The sequence below is a fragment of the Dromiciops gliroides genome, chromosome 3, assembly GCF_019393635.1.
Source record: "Dromiciops gliroides isolate mDroGli1 chromosome 3, mDroGli1.pri, whole genome shotgun sequence".
NCBI lineage: Eukaryota > Metazoa > Chordata > Mammalia > Microbiotheria > Microbiotheriidae > Dromiciops > Dromiciops gliroides.
Window position 1 is genome coordinate 216,579,248 of NC_057863.1, and position 15,854 is coordinate 216,595,101.

The 15,854-nt window shown below is 42.5% G+C and overlaps 1 protein-coding gene across 2 annotated transcripts in view; it reads right to left on the minus strand.

Annotated features, from left to right (window-relative positions):
• The window catches only part of NHS (NHS actin remodeling regulator), a 439,882-nt gene extending 425,019 nt beyond the window's left edge, over positions 1–14,863 (minus strand). For both annotated transcript variants that reach the window (XM_043997830.1, XM_043997829.1), the window contains exon 1: positions 14,292–14,863. In XM_043997830.1, coding sequence (XP_043853765.1) covers positions 14,292–14,853 — 562 coding nt within the window. In that variant the 5' untranslated portion in view covers positions 14,854–14,863. The remainder of the gene's footprint in view (positions 1–14,291) is intronic.
• Positions 14,864–15,854: the final 991 nt, after the last annotated feature.

Below are 15,854 nucleotides of genomic sequence, written 5' to 3' on the forward strand. Positions count from 1 at the left end.
GCACACATGTATTCATACATATATACCTACTTCTACCTATACCTGTGTGTGACATGTGCTCGTGCATTTGTGTGACATGTATATCTATGGGTATATCACGTGTGTGTATATGTATATGTATATAGGCAAAGGGAGTTCCAAAACTGGATTAAGCACAGAAGGTGAGCTGTGTTCTTTGAAATCGCAGGATCACAGATTTAGGACTAGAAAGCACCTTTGAGTTTATTTAGTCCAGTCCCCTCTTTGTACAAATGATGAGAGAATAAAGACATTGGGGAGAGCAATGACTCACCCAAGATCACACAGAGACTGGGTTGTCTGATTTCAGATTAAGTACTCTCTCCAATGCACTGTAACTAGGTTCAACATGAGGCCAGGAAAGAGGTACAATTCAGGATGTTTGTACCAATCAGAGCCATAATTACTACATATGGAGCCCATAAAAACATAAGTGACGAAAGGTGAGGAGAGGAAGAGGAGGGCTTACCACTGAGCCCTTGATAACTCCAAATAGGGAAATGCTCTGAAATGCTCCACTGTGGTTAACTTTTTAGTACAATCCCCACAACATTCCCAAAGGCATTTTTCCAAAGCCCAAGAGCCCCCATGGTAGTTGCTTCCAGACACACCCACAGTTAACATCATTATTAGCTGGTTGCACAAAAACACGGTGTTAGACAAAACGGGGGTGGGGGGAGGGAGGGAGTTTCAGGTGTTCAGGTACAATGATATAATGGAGCTTCCGGATTTTAAAATAGTATTTGTTTATAATGTCTTAATGGTATGGTGCAATGACATTGGACAGACAACTTTAGGGAGAGCTTGCCTGTTCTGATTCCTTTCAAAAGCCTGCAATAGAATTTCTATAGCAGGAAGGAGCAGCCAACAGCAGGGAGATGAGGGCAATTAGTGAGCTAGCCTTCACCTGGAAAGAAGATAAGCCTGACCTATTATCAGGAAGGCATGTGGCTTGGCTTGGGTTGTTGTTTTTTCCAATGGTGGAGATGGTTTTACATTTATCCAGTCATTTTACCTGATTTAGTTCCCCTTATAACCAAAGTCAAGAATAAGGGCAGCTAGTGGATAATTGCCCAGGCTTACACATACAGTCAGTGGTCAAGTGTATAGTCTACAGCCATGGACCACAACTTTGGGAATGAAACCTAGAATGTGGGTTTCATTAGATCACCATTCTATCCACCTAAATGAACCAGTCCACAAGAAAGATTACATCATAGTCAAAACACTGGGTACAATTTAAGGAACTAAATTTTCAGGGCAAAATACACACATACACACACAGAGAGAGAAAACTTCTATAAATACAAGCTGGGAATTGAGCAAGGCATTTTTCTCCTTTCTGTACAATTTCTGGAAATTTTTAATTGAAACCACTCAAAAACACTAGAAAAAACTTCCTCTTTCCCATAACAAGCTAATATATGCTTGATGATATACCCACACCTGAGGCCTTATTACAAAGATGTGAGCTCTTGAGGAATAATCTGCCCAATTTTCTACTTGGCCAACAAGAAGCAGTAGATACCAGTTAGCATTTATATAGATTTGCAAAGCACTTTACATACATGATCTCATTTGATTGTCACAAAAACCCTGTAAGGTAGGTATTACTAATAGTCCCATTTCACATATGAGGAAACTTCATCCAGAAAGGTTAAATGACTTGCCAAGGGTCATGCAAGTATGTGAGGTAGGTTTCAAATTCAGGTCTTTCTGACTCCTAGTTCGACATTCTATTCAATCGGGGTACCTAGCTGCCTCAAGGATTAAAATAAAACCAAAGAAAAAATTTATTTGTACAGTATGCATTTCTTTAAGCAATAGGATTAATTTTAATTTCCAAAAGCAAAAGCAGGACAAAAAAAGCATAGGGATGACACTTGATACTTAAATTTTGTTCCTGAATCATTTCTCTCACACCAAAGTTATTTCTTTTTGGGGGGAGAGGGGGAGGCAATAAGCGTTAAGTGACGTGCCCAGGGTCACACAGTTAGTAAGTGTCAAGTATCTGAGGCCAGATTTGAAAAAAGTTATTTCTAAACTCAAGCAAAAGAATATGAAGACCCTCCAGAGGATTTCTCCTCCCTTCCTCTGTCTCTCTTGCAGTCTCACCAGGACCCTGCCAAGTCCCATAGCCCACCCCTCAATTTAAAATGACAACCTTATGTTTTGTGAAATGGGCACCTTATCAACCTTTGTATATTAACTCACATGAGGTGGCTAGGTGGTGCAACAGATAGAGCTCCAGGTTTCAACTCAGGAAGATCTGAGTTCTAAGCCAGCTTCAGACACTTAGCAGCTGTGACCCTTCACAACTCACTTAACCCCTATTTGCCTCAGTTCCTCATCTGTAGAATGGGGACACATTGGAAAATGAAATGGCAAACTATTCCAATATCCCTGCCAAGAAAACCCCATAAACAAAAGTCACATAGAGATGGACATGACTAAATAACAAATATGAACTTCAGAGAGATTGGCTCTTTTAAAAAAGTATTCATATATATGTATATATATACATATATATGCATATATATAGCTTCCAATTAATCTCTAGAATTCATCTCCCAATAAATATATGTAATCTTATAAAAAAAGAATCACTTGTTTAGGAGATGGCTAAATTAAAAAAAATATATAGCTTTATTTGAATTATTAAAATATAAATAAAGGCTAGAGGAATAGAGTCCAGATGCGTACTAGAGAGAAACATAAATATTGATATTATACTGCTAATGAACATTATGTTTTTTTGGATACCGTCCCTCTTCTAGCTCTAATGTTCTGTGAATCCATGAATTTTCATTGCAGCAGATTTTGTGTTTCTTTTTTTAATTCTTAAATTACTCTTGCTAAAAGTCAAGTGACGAAAAAGTATATGAGGGGGCAGCTAGGTAGAGCAGTGGATAGAGCACCAGCCCTGGAGTCAGGAGGACCTGAGTTCAAATCCAACCTCAGACACTTAACACTTACTAGCTGTGTGACCCTGGGCAAGTCACTTAACCCCAATTGCCTCACCAAAAAAAAAAAAGTATATGAGGATTCCTGATTTCACAATTATAGGTGCATTTATATCTAACAATCAGAAAAATCTAAAACAATCTTCCTTCTCCATATTTCAAGCAGCAACTTGAAAGTTGAAAATGTGGCTGCTAATCATATATATATATATATAATATATATATATATATATATGCTACTCTGAAGTTTTCTAACAGAAAGGTTATCTATCTTCAAATGTTATTTGAACTTTTTCTTCATGGGACAGCTCCAGATTCCAATGTACCTGTCTCTGTCTTCCCCCTGACAAAGGGTCATCCCTTGTAAACTTCAGAGGGTCAGAGGATTTGGACTTATCAGCATCCTAGAAATATTCCCAAAACAGCAATGACTGGCAGCATCAGGAGCTGAAAACAAACTAGGCACACTTCAAAAAGGAAGCTTCAGAACTCTACAAGGACCTCAGCAGAAATGTATACTATATCTAAAAGAAACATCTAGGTTACTCCTTCAAAAAGACCTGCAGGTACTATAAATTATCTCCCCACCCCTGCATTGCCACATTTTCTCTAAACTTGAGCCTGATATCCCCTGGACTCTGTATATATTGGGGGAGAGTGTGTCATAGATATTTAGGGAAATGTCTGTCTAACATTGATGTGAACTGATAATCGATAGAGGAAATATACCAATGGGGGCTCATGAGTTATGGTACTGGAAACAATTCCCCCTAACCCCTTGAGGTTCCCTAGAACTGAGAGAGCAAAAGTAGCCAGCTGCCTTCTGGAGACCCAACCTACCAGTGCAATTGGGAGGTGAAATAGAAGCAACTTAACTGTGCTACAGGTAAAATAAGGAAATTGGACTAGATTATCTCTAAGTTCCCTTCTTTTTCTTGATTCTATGATCTGTACCACACCAAGAACGAAGAAACCACCTCACTGTTCCAAATGTTTCTAAGGTACTTTATAAATAGAATATCTGGTTTAAGAAAGCCATAATTGAACTATGCCTATCATTTAACCCACCTATGCCCCAGAAAAATTAGAGGAAAAAAGTCCATACATACAAAAAAAAATTATAGCAGGTTTTGGGGTTTTTTTGTAGTAGCAAAGAATTGGAAACCAAGGTGGGTATTCATCATTTGGGGAATGAGTAAACAAATTATAGCATGAGAATGTAATGTTCTGTAAGAAATAATGAAGAAGGGGGCAGCTAGGTGGCACAGTGGATAAAGCACCGGCCCTGGATTCAGGAGGACCTGAGTTCAAATCTGGCCTCAGACACTTGACACTTAATAGCTGTGTGACCCTGGGCAAGTCACTTAACCCCCATTGCCCCGAAAAGAAAGAAAGAAAGAATGAAGAAGATGGTTACAGAGAAACCTGGGAAGACTTCTATCAACTGATGAAAAATGAAATGAGCAGAACCAAGAAAACAATTTATATAATAACAATGTAAAGGAAAATAACTTTGAAAGCCTTAAGAACTCTGATCAGCAGAATGATGAACCATGATTTTGGAGGACTTATGATAAAATATGCTACCCACCATCTGAAAGACAGGTCCTGTGTGTGTGTGTGTGTGTGTGTGTGTGTGTGTGTGTGTGTGTGTGTACATATAGCAATGAGGGAATTTGTTGTGTTTGATGATACATTTTTGCTACAAGGATTTTGTTTTTCTTTTCAATGAAGGGAAGGGGACAGAAAATAGATTTTTGTTAATTAAAAGTTTTAATTTAATTTAATAAAAGAAAGCCTTAATATGATTTGGGGGCACAGAAATTTCCATGAGATAACTTTCTGCAATGGTTTTAGGGGGTTCAAAGTCAGTAGATTGGAACACTTTAGATTCTACCATATTTCCCTGTCTCTCCTTCTACAACATAGACCAAACTGTTGCTAAGATATCAGTATAGGAATTCTGTTGTGGTTTTTTTTCTCCTCTCATAGGAACATATTTCTAATTTTACGATAGGGCAAAATAATGTAATTGATCAACAATATCAAAGAAGTGGTATTTATTTTCTTTTTAAAGTGGTTCTTTCTTTCTTTCTTTCTTTCTTTCTTTCTTTCTTTCTTTCTTTCTTTCTTTCTTTCTTTCTTTTTTTCTTTTTAGTGAGGCAATTGGGGTTAAGTGACTTGCCCAGGGTCACACAGCTAGTAAGTGTTAAGTGTCTGAGGCCGGATTTGAACTCAGGTACTCCTGACTCCAGGGCCGGTGTTCTATCTAAAGTGGTTCTTTCTTAATCAGTCTTGTTTTAAGGTGAAAATACAGAGGATAACAGACAAAATTCTTTCCACAGAAAAACTGCTCATATTTGTCTACCATCACTGACCCAGCACCTTGAACTTAACCAGAGGTCTTCACCTGCTTTAAGAAAGCCATAGATTGATCTGACTGTGCCACCAGTCCAAAAAATTAGCTCTCTACCACCACTACCACCACCACAACAAAAGGGTATTTAAGCAAACTTCTTATATCACTTCTCTAATGAAAAGGAAGCATGGACATAGACTCTTGGCAAGTCTCTGAAAAAGAAAAGAAGCAAGAACTTCAAACCTGAACTCTCTTTTAAAAGGGGATCTTGGAATCATTATATGGAAATGTTCAGAGCTCTTCCAAACCTAGGCTTCTATATTCTGTGGATATGGGAAGTCTAATTTTCTACTGTTATATTTAGGAAAAACAAAAGTAGCATATCCAATAACTAAAATAACTATTATAGAGAATCCCATTCGCAGCTTTGGGTGTCTCTATAGATGGTATTAATCAATTCACAAGCATGCGTTCACCAAGAACAAATCTTGCCAATCAACCTTATTCCCCTTTTTTATGGTGTTACAAGATAGACAAAGGGAATATTTTAACTCTAATGTATTTTGATTTCAGCCAGTTATTTGACAAAGTCTCTCATAACATCCTTGTGGGCCAGATGGAAAAAATGTGGAATGAATGACACTGCAGTTTGCTGGCTTCATACCCTCTTGCTAAGCAAAGAGTATGGATTAATGAAGCACCAGAGCTAGAGTAAAAACTCCAGTGCTGTGTTACAAGGCTATGTTTTCCACCTTGTCCTAGTCAGCATTTCCACTAATGATTTGGATTAAAATATTTTAACAAATCTTCAGATGACTCAAAGTAGGTTGAGATAACAAACACTGGATGATAGAATCAAGATTCAAAACAAAACCATTACTGGAGGCTAGAAGAATGGTCATAAACAATGACATTTAATATTGAGAAATATAAAATCCTACAACTAGGTTAAATAATCAATAGCACTACCAAAAAAAATAATCAACAGCACAAATAAAGGATGTGAAAAAACAACATTCAACAGCAGTTCATGTGAAAAATCCTGGAACAGAGACGATCTTTTAAAAAGCAAAGAGTCGGTATTGAAGGGGTTCTGCAAAAACAGGAATACTAATATACTATCTAATGGAACTCTGAATTGGATCATTCTTGCAAACAATTTTGAATTATTCGCAACAAATGTCAATACACTTTGACTCAGAGATTTGAATGCCAGGCACGTACCCAAAGGAGGGCAATGACAAAAATAAAGGTCCCACGTGCACCAAAATATTTGTAACAGCATTTTTTGTAGTAACAAAGAATTAGAAATCAAGGAGATATTCAACGTATGGTCAAATTAGTGTTGTCATTTCAGTAATGCCTGACTCTTTGTGAGCCCATTTGAGTTTTTCTTGGCAAAAGGAAACTGAAGTGGTGTACCATTTCCTTCTCCAGTTAATTTTACAAAGGAGGAAACTGAGGCAAATAGGGTTAAGTGACTTGTCCAGGGTCACACAGCTAATAAGTGTCTGAAGCCAGATTTTAACTTAGGAAGATAAGTCTTCTTGACTCCAGGCCTGGCACTCTATCCACTATGCTACCTAGCTGCCCTAAATTAGTTGTGGATATGAATGTAACATAATACAACTGTACAAAAAAAAATCTTGTGAATATGATAAATCTAGAGAAGCATGAAAGACTTATATGAACTGATGCAAGTAAAGTAAACACAACCAGGAAAACAATATACATAATTACTAAGACAATGTAAATTGAAAGAAAAGTACAGAACAATAAAAATTAAATGCTATTAAATTATAATGACCCATCCTGACTCCAAAGAAAAGATATGAGAAGGCATTCCTTCCTTTTCTCCCCTCAGTTCTTTACAGAGGTGGGGAAACTATGAGTATGTAAAATATATATTGTAGATTATGTTGATGTGTTGGTTAGTTTTGTTAACTGTTTTCCCCCTCTGTTTTATCCTATATTTTAAGTGATGGTTCTCTAGGAGGATTCTTGGGGAGAGATAAAATGGGAAATATAGATGATATAAAAACAAAAGCTATCAATACACAAAAAAATATCTTTAAAGAAAAAGATCTGGGGGCATTACTTCATTGGATCAATATGGACCAAGAGTATAACAGAGCTGCTAAAATAAACAAAACAATAACAACAGAAAACCTATGTAACCTTAGACATCATACAATATAAGTACAGGGTAGTTGTAGTCCTACTCAATTCTTCACTGTTCAGACATCTAGAGTATTTTGTTCATTTATGAGCAACGTATTTACAAAGGGATATTAACAACTTGCAAATTAGAAAACTGGTGAGCTAGCTGTTCCATGTACAATAATATATCTTGCACAAGTAATTCCTCATAGCTGGAATGTACTCCCTACTCATCTCTACCTTATAAAATCTCAGGCTTCTTGCACAGCTCACATACACTAGGTTTTTCCTGATAATCACACACATACACACAGTTACTTAGGTTTATGTCATACCTCCACCCCTCACCCTCACCCTGCAGGACATAAACTCCTTGAATAGAAATGTTATTTTATTTTTGCCCTTATGCCCCCAGAGCCTAACACAGAGCCTCGAACATAGTAGGTGCTTTATACATGCTTGATAATTGAATCTAGGAGAGGTAGGGCAATTGGGTCTGAAAACTGTGTCATATTAGGAATGATTTAAGGAACTGGAGTGATTTAGCCTGGAAACTAGAAAATTTGGGGTGGGGGAGGAGGTGATATACTGAAGAAAAAAAAGACACAAGTCCAAGTATCCTACCACGTGGAAGAAAATGGAAGATAGAAGTAAACAGATTTCAGCTCCAGTGAATGAATGAAGTATTTATTAAGCATCCTGTTAAGAACTGCTTTGAGGGGGCAGCTAGGTGGCGCAGTGGATAGAGCACCGGCCCTGGATTCAGGAGAACCTCAGTTCAAATCTGGCCTCAGACACTTACTAGCTGTGTGACCCTGGGCAAGTCACTTAACCCCAATTGCCCCGCAAAAAAAAAAAAAAAAAAAAGAACTGCTTTGAGTGGTTGAACCAAATAACCACTAAAGTCCCCTCCAGAACCAAAAATCTTTGAGCCTCATAAAGGTCATGTTTATTCTTGATAAATTTCACTTTCAGGTATTCCTGTAGCTGCCAGATGCTGTACAGAATAAAGATTTCGGAGACAAGCTCTTCGGGGTAATGTTTCTATACAACCACACCACCTTCTCGTTCCTATTAGCTAATTCTCTGAAAACATTTTTATTTGTGTAAATATCTACCAAAACTATGTATCAACACATTCAGGTCCTAAGATAAGATCCCTAGGGTTTTGAAACAGTTCCCAGAGTGAATTGCTTATGGCCCATTTACCAATGAAGCCAGATTCAATAAGAAAGAACCCTGGAAGCAGTCCCTTCTACAGCTGATCTGCCCACAAGAAACCCTCCTTTTTAAAGGTGTGTCCATTATGTCCTCATTGTTTATGAGCCAAACTACCCCCCCCCCCCAAAAAAAAAAGCAGCATGGTTCAGTGGAAATAATTCTGGATTTTAAATCAGAGCAACTTGGTCCAAATCCTGGCTCTATTTGGAAACTTGAAATGTTGGAAAACTCACTTACTCTCTCTGGACCAGGGCTATAAAATCAGGGGATTAAATGAGCCCTGGAGTCCCTTCTAAGGCTAAATCTATACTTTTATCTTTAAATGTCTTCTTTGCATATTCAACTTAATTCTACCTGACAAACATTTTGAAGCACCTACTATGTGCAGGGCAGTGTGCTAGGCACTGGAGATACTTGATTAGAACAAGCAATGGTACCTGCCTTTTCAAGGAGCCTGCGTTCCACTGATGCCCCCATCACAGATCCTAAAAGATTGCAATTCTCCAGGTTCAATCAAAAAGTCACAAGAGATTTTACTCTCTCACTGTTTTAGCAAATTCAGTGTAATGATAATTCACAATGGACCTGAAGCTATGACTCAGAATGTTAGCATTTCTGAGACCTTAAGGGACCTCTCACTCATTCAATGCCATTTTGTAAGAAATGCCATCATATTCAGGCAGCAAAAATATTCATTGTTACCATTTTAGGAACATAAACCACAACAGGGTATCAAAGACTTTCTATGTTAATCAGTCACGTTGTTTTGATTCAAAAGCTCAATCCTGGGCAAAACCCCAAAACCTAGAAAGAAGCTTGGTCTTGTGACTGGGGATAAGGAAATTACAACTATGAATTATTAACCTCTGAAAGATTGTTCTCTTCTCAATTGTTATGTGAGGGGGGTAAAAACAGATTTCAATGAAGCTGTTAGGTTCCCATAAGGCTTCAATGGAAAAAGCATGGCAGCGCTACAGAAACGCTCAAGCAAGTATATTAACCAGCTCTCTCCGATTTCTGCTAGCTTGCATGCAAAGACCCAGAGTATAAGAGAAAGAAGGTGGTCCTAACAAAAGGGAAAAGCCAGGATTAGGGCTGGCATAAACCAAGAGGGTTGATCTCATCCCAAGGGCTACTGGAAACTTTCTATTAAAGTTTAAAGGTATATGCAATTGCTCTGGATGGAATGATATTTCCCAAAGGGGGATCTTCTTAGAAGGTCAGTTCCACTGAGCCAGAGACACCAGAAATGCACAATTCAAAATAGCTATTAGTGACTTCAGTGCTGAACTGCGGCCTCTGTGAACAGAGGCGTTGGCCTCTTCCACATGTCAGACCTTCCCAGTACACTTTTCTCCCACCCTCCCCCTTTACACCCCCTACCCCAACCTTTAATATCTGTTGTTCCTACATCAAGAGAGAGGCTGGAGCTATGAACAGCTGTTTGGTGGTGGCTGCTATTATAAGACAAATTGCTGACTGGTTTTTTTTTTTTTTTTTTTTGTGGAGGGGGTAATGTGGGAGTCATGAGATCCTTTGGGGAGGCAGCAGGATGAAAAACTTTGAGTAACTTTGAAAACCCTCATCTGAAAGTGATTAGGATCAAGTCTGAGCCAATTTTAAGAACAGAATTACACCAGGATGCTTGAAAGTGTGACCACATTAACACTAAACCTGTCTAAGAGCCATCAGTTTGGAAAACTATGAAGTGCACAGACCGCATGGGGTTCTTCACTGAGCTTACTGTCTATCCATCACTAGAAAAAGTTAGTTTCCCAGACCAGCCTGCTTTTATTGGCCAGCTACAATTTCTTAGTTAGCATATTATAACATGGAAAAAACTATAATGGGACTCATCTGCATAGTAAAAAAGGAGGTCACACATATTAGAATTCTCATATCCCATTATACAAAATCTGTCCCATCAGCAGATAAAGAGGCACACAGCATTTATTCCTTCTCCCATCACTATACCAGTCACACACACACACACACACACACACACACACACGTGCAGTATAGCAGTTCTGGGTACCCTCTATTTATGAGCCATTATGTAGCAAAGGGAAGAGGAGAATGAGAAGGTGGAAGGGGGTATGCAGAGTTCTGCCTAGTTGGCTTTGCTCCAAGCACCAATGGAAAAAGGTAGGGAAGAGGAAGCTCATTTCTGTCTTGGAGGAACAAGTTTCCCCTGCACCATGTCTCTTGGTCTAAGCTCCCAACAGGCTCGTGAGGAGGAGGGGTGGGGAGGGAAAGCAGGGTCAGAAGAGTAGGAGGGAGCCAGAGCATAGATTAGTGGAGAAAGGAGGTAGAGCCTAATTTGGCTGTACTCCCTCCAGCACGGCAGGTACATCAGACTAGCCTCTGTAGGAGCAATGAAGTCTTTTCCCTTCACCTGTGTCTTCCATCAATCTCCCACCTGAGCCACCTGACTTCCACAACCATCCTCTCTGCCATAGCCCATCCTGCCTGTTTTTGCTCTAGATGAAGGACATCAATGATGCTTTTACATATGTGCCCTCCCTGAGTGACTAAAGAGCACTCAGTTGCAATCTGGGGGTACTGGAAGAAACCAAACAATGAAGAAACTGAGTAAACCAGGGCCGAGACCCTGAAATGGATCAGAGTGGAGGAAATCACCCTTTTGTTTCCCAAAGAACAGTCAAGTTTGGATTCTAGCTTGACTGTGTGTCATTGACTTCAACCAACTACGTTGGCCCATTCACTGCTGGCTGGTTCCTCTTACCTACCAGATATGTAAACTGACACCTATCTTTTCCCAACTGTCCACTCTGACTCTCTTTGAATTATTATGATGCTTGAAATGATTTTTTAAAATTCAAAGACTCCCCCGCCCCAGCAGCACCATAAAAACCTGGTAGGAACCTTTAAAAACTACATTCTTCAGGGTAAATCTAAATGGTAAACAAACATTTCCTCATCATACCTCTCAGGACAAACAGTAAGACTATCTGAGCAAGGAACGAGATTTATAGGAAAACATCACTGGAGTGTGAGGTATGTTGGGTGTTGTAAATAGTTTAGATGTAGAAGGTGGGAGTCATGAAGGTTTGAGAAAGAAAGGGACACATGTAGGCTATCAAGTTGGGAGGAAAGGTCAGGAGGAGGATTCTTAAGCCCCTCCTCTCTTTGATGCTTCCCTGGAACTTCAGCCATACCAAAGGGAGATAGAAATCCTAAGAGAAAATCACAGCATAAGGGTATCCTTCCTTCCTAAGGCTGATACCTTCAAAGATCAAACTAGTACAACACTATCCAAAATATATGTGAGGAAGAAGAAAGATCTGGATACAAGCTGCTCTAATATGATCTTTGGGGGAGAAAAATTAAGCCTGACAGATTTTTATTCCCTTTTTAAATAGGTTATTAGATAAATTACTTTATTCTCACATCTCTCCCTCCCTTCCCCCTCCCCTCTCATTGTATATGCTCAACCAAAGTAGATAATGTATCCATCCATTTGCTTACCATGAACTTAGTGGGGAGAGACTGAGAAAAAGAGGGAAAAAACCACTTCTCTTTTAGGTGTTAATGATTATTTTTTTTCACACATCAAACAATGTAAAGGATTATATTCAATTTGATGTATTTAAACATGACTACCAGCCTTTTTCAACTTTGCCCCTACAGAAAGTTCTAAAAAGAATGACACATCTGTTACTATTGGACTGGTTTCCAGTGTATGAAACCTAACCAAAGAAAAATACATATTCACAAACATTTGGGAAATGTATGCACCACTCATAGTCTGCAGACCTTTACTCCAGCTATTATTTATGTGAAATCATCACTAACTAAAACCATACTACACAGATATTAACAGCTGTTGGAAGTACAGAGCCTATCCCTGCTTTATGGTTTGGGGTGGAAAAGGAGAAGCATTAAAGTACTCATTGCAAATAACAAAAGTAAAATATTACTTTTCCCATGACAGACCTAATTCTTTCCAGAATTCATCACCACAACAGTTCTTCTTTAAACAACAATTACTCCAACTCCAGGTCTTTATAGCTATGAAAACTGATCAACAACATCAATAGTTTCACTATGACACTACAAAAAACAAAAACAAAAACAAAAAATCCCAACTTAGAATTTCCATCAGGAAGTTAGACACATTCTTAAGGTCGGGGCAAATTTGCATTGTAGTATGGTGAAGGCTGGGTTTTGGATGACTATCAGAGATGCCTGGAAAATCCCCATGGAGGCTTCCTTATAAAATCCCCCCCCCCTTCCCCAATCTAGCAGCCAACCCTTTCACTAGCGCATATGCAGCAATATCAGAAATCCTAGACAGGAAGCTTCTTATGTAAGTCAGAAACCACTGACATCATCTCTCATGTTCCGACCCAAACCGCTTCAGACGCCACACACAGGCACATCATCCCTCTTGAAAACCCAGCAAAGGCTGAGGTTGCCTATAAAACGTCTACCGCTAAACAGCCATGCACACGTGTGTCTATGTTTCCAAATATGTGCTCCACAGAGCCAGAGTACTGTTTGTGCTCCGTTTTGGAAAGACTCCCTGAAGAACTGCCACCTTTCTATCATTTAATACTGGCAATGCGCTGCCCAGCTGTGCCAGGTGAGGACTGCACAGCTATAACCCTATACTACATCCCCGGGTCTGCTGCTTTCCCTGGGCTTGTGCCTTCCTTTCCTCTCCCGAAATCCTTTATTCTCTCTCTGCAGAGTCTTTGGGCCGCAGACTGGCGCAGAAAGCCCTACAATTCATTCACAGAATCTCAGAAACTGCCAATTTAAATCAATCTCTCTCTCTCTCTCTCTCTCTCTCTCTCTCTCTCTCTCTCTCTCTCTCTCTCTCTCTCTCTCTCTCCCCACCCCCCTCCCTCCATCCCTACACACACACACACACACACACACACACACACACACACACACACACGCTACAGCATCACCCAACCCCGTTCCTTACTCTAATGTCAAACATAGAGCAAGCACCAAATCTGACCCATCAGCTCGGATATTCCCTAGAAACACACACACACACACACACACACACACACACACACACACACACACACACACACAATATTTGCTGGCACTTTCCAGATGCTCATAAATGACCACGGCTGCCACCCGACCTTCGATCCCCAGCCTTCTCCACTCACTCCCCAAGGGGAATGGGGAGAAAGCGAAGAACCTCCAGAAAGCAAAAAGAGGGAAGACCTTTTCCTCCCTATTTGTTCCCCATATTCTCCCTTCTTACCGCGCCTTCACCTCAACCTGCATCTCAACGCTAGTCCAGAGGGCGCCCCACCAAACTTTCCCTCATTGCTTTCCATCTCGGTTTCCCTGACCTCGGGGTGTCCGCCCCCCAAATCCAACACTATCCCCAAGCGAGCCCAGCAACACCTGGAGATGGGGGTGGTGCTCGGGTAGTGTCTGGAAGTCGCTCGTGCCCAAAACCCTTCGGAACTTCGTGAAGGGGTTGTGGGGGAAGGTGTGCGCAGCATTGGACGCAGTGCCCCTGGAGGCTGCGCCCTGGGGTCGTTATACTGCGGAGGGCGAGGTGTTCAAATACTTACGCACTGCCTCCTGCTTGGGATCCATGGTGCCCAAGACGCGCTGGACGCCGCTGATCTTGCCCTGGAGAGCACGGACCCGGCGATGGGTCAGCTGTATGTCACCCTCAATCTCCTGGAAGAGAGTGCACGCGTGCCGGGCCACGTCGGAGAGCTGCCGGAGGATCCGGGACAGAGCCACATTACTGACGGAGCACAGATCCAACATCATCAGCATCGCCGCGGCGGCGGAGGAGGGCTCGCTCCCGGGGGCCCCGGCCGCCACCACCGCAGCCTCCGCCTGGGCAGCTGCCCCGGGTGCCTCTCTCCGTGGCTGCGGCGGCTGCCTCTCCTCCCCCGCCGCAGTCTCCAGAAGCGGCAACCCAGCCGCCTCGTCCCTGTCCTCCGGCCGCGGTGCCTCAGCCTCCTCCCGCCGATGAGGAGGCGCCCGCTGCGGCGGCGGCCGCGGCTGCTGCGGAGTCGGCGGCTCCTCGCAGCCCAAACTCTCGCCCTCGGCCAGGCCAGGGGCCGGCCGCCTCTGCCGGCACAGCCACTGGGGCTCCACGATCCGCTTGGCGAAAGGCATCGCTCACAACCCCGAGCGCGACTTTTCTATCCCCGCCGGTGCGTCTGGGGCTCTCGCCAGTCCCCTCTCTGTGGGAGCAGAGTGCCGCCGCCACCTGGGTGGGGGGGGGAGGGCGAGGGGGAGGGTCGAGGAACGAAGCGAGGGGGTGAGGCAGTGGGAAAGTACCGATTCACAGTCCGGGCTGTGCAGACCGATAGGAGTGTTCCAGCTACTTCAGCCTCCTCCAGCTCCTCCGAGTGAGGAATCCTCTCCCCTCACCTTGCCTCCCCACCCCTCACCCCCCCGGCAAATCACTCACCCCCACCCCAGTCCCTTGTGCCCCGCGCCTCTGTGGGTGACAGCCACGGGGTGGGGGGTGGGGAGCGACAAATCCACGGACTTTGAATTGCTTTCGGTCGTTTTCACTTGCTAACAACCGGACGCTTATGCTTAAGCTCCATCTTTCGCTCTTCTCAGGGCTTGGGTCGCCGCCGCTGCTGCTGCTGCTACCGCTATTGCTGCTGTTGCTGCTGCTGCTGCTGCTGCCGCTCCTGCTGCTGCAGCTGCCGCCGCTGCCGCCGCCAATGGATGGGAGCAGGAGAGTGAGGGAGAGTGTGTCTCTGCGAGTGCTTCTCAGTTTGAAAGTAAAACAGCGCAGCCCGGCGCCGCCTCGCTAGTCCCCACGCTCTCTTCCTCTGATCATCAGTCACTTCTGGGGAGCTATTTCTCTCGCTCTCTCTACCCCTGGCGCGGCTCTTCCCAGCCGGGAGGTGGATTGGAGAAAGGCGCTCCGAAAACCCGGAGACAGGAATCCGCCTTAAGCTTGAGGGAAGGAGGTGGCGTGGGGGCGGGGGAGAAGGGTGGAAGCAGAGCGAAGGGAAAAGAGGGAGGGGGGAAAAGAGGAGAGAGCGCGCATCGCCCCCTCTCCACCACTTGGTGGAGTTACCCAGCTAGCCCCGCTGGTGCAGTCGCATTCCTGCTGCAAATCCACTTCCTCGCATCAAAGTGAATGAGATTTTCAC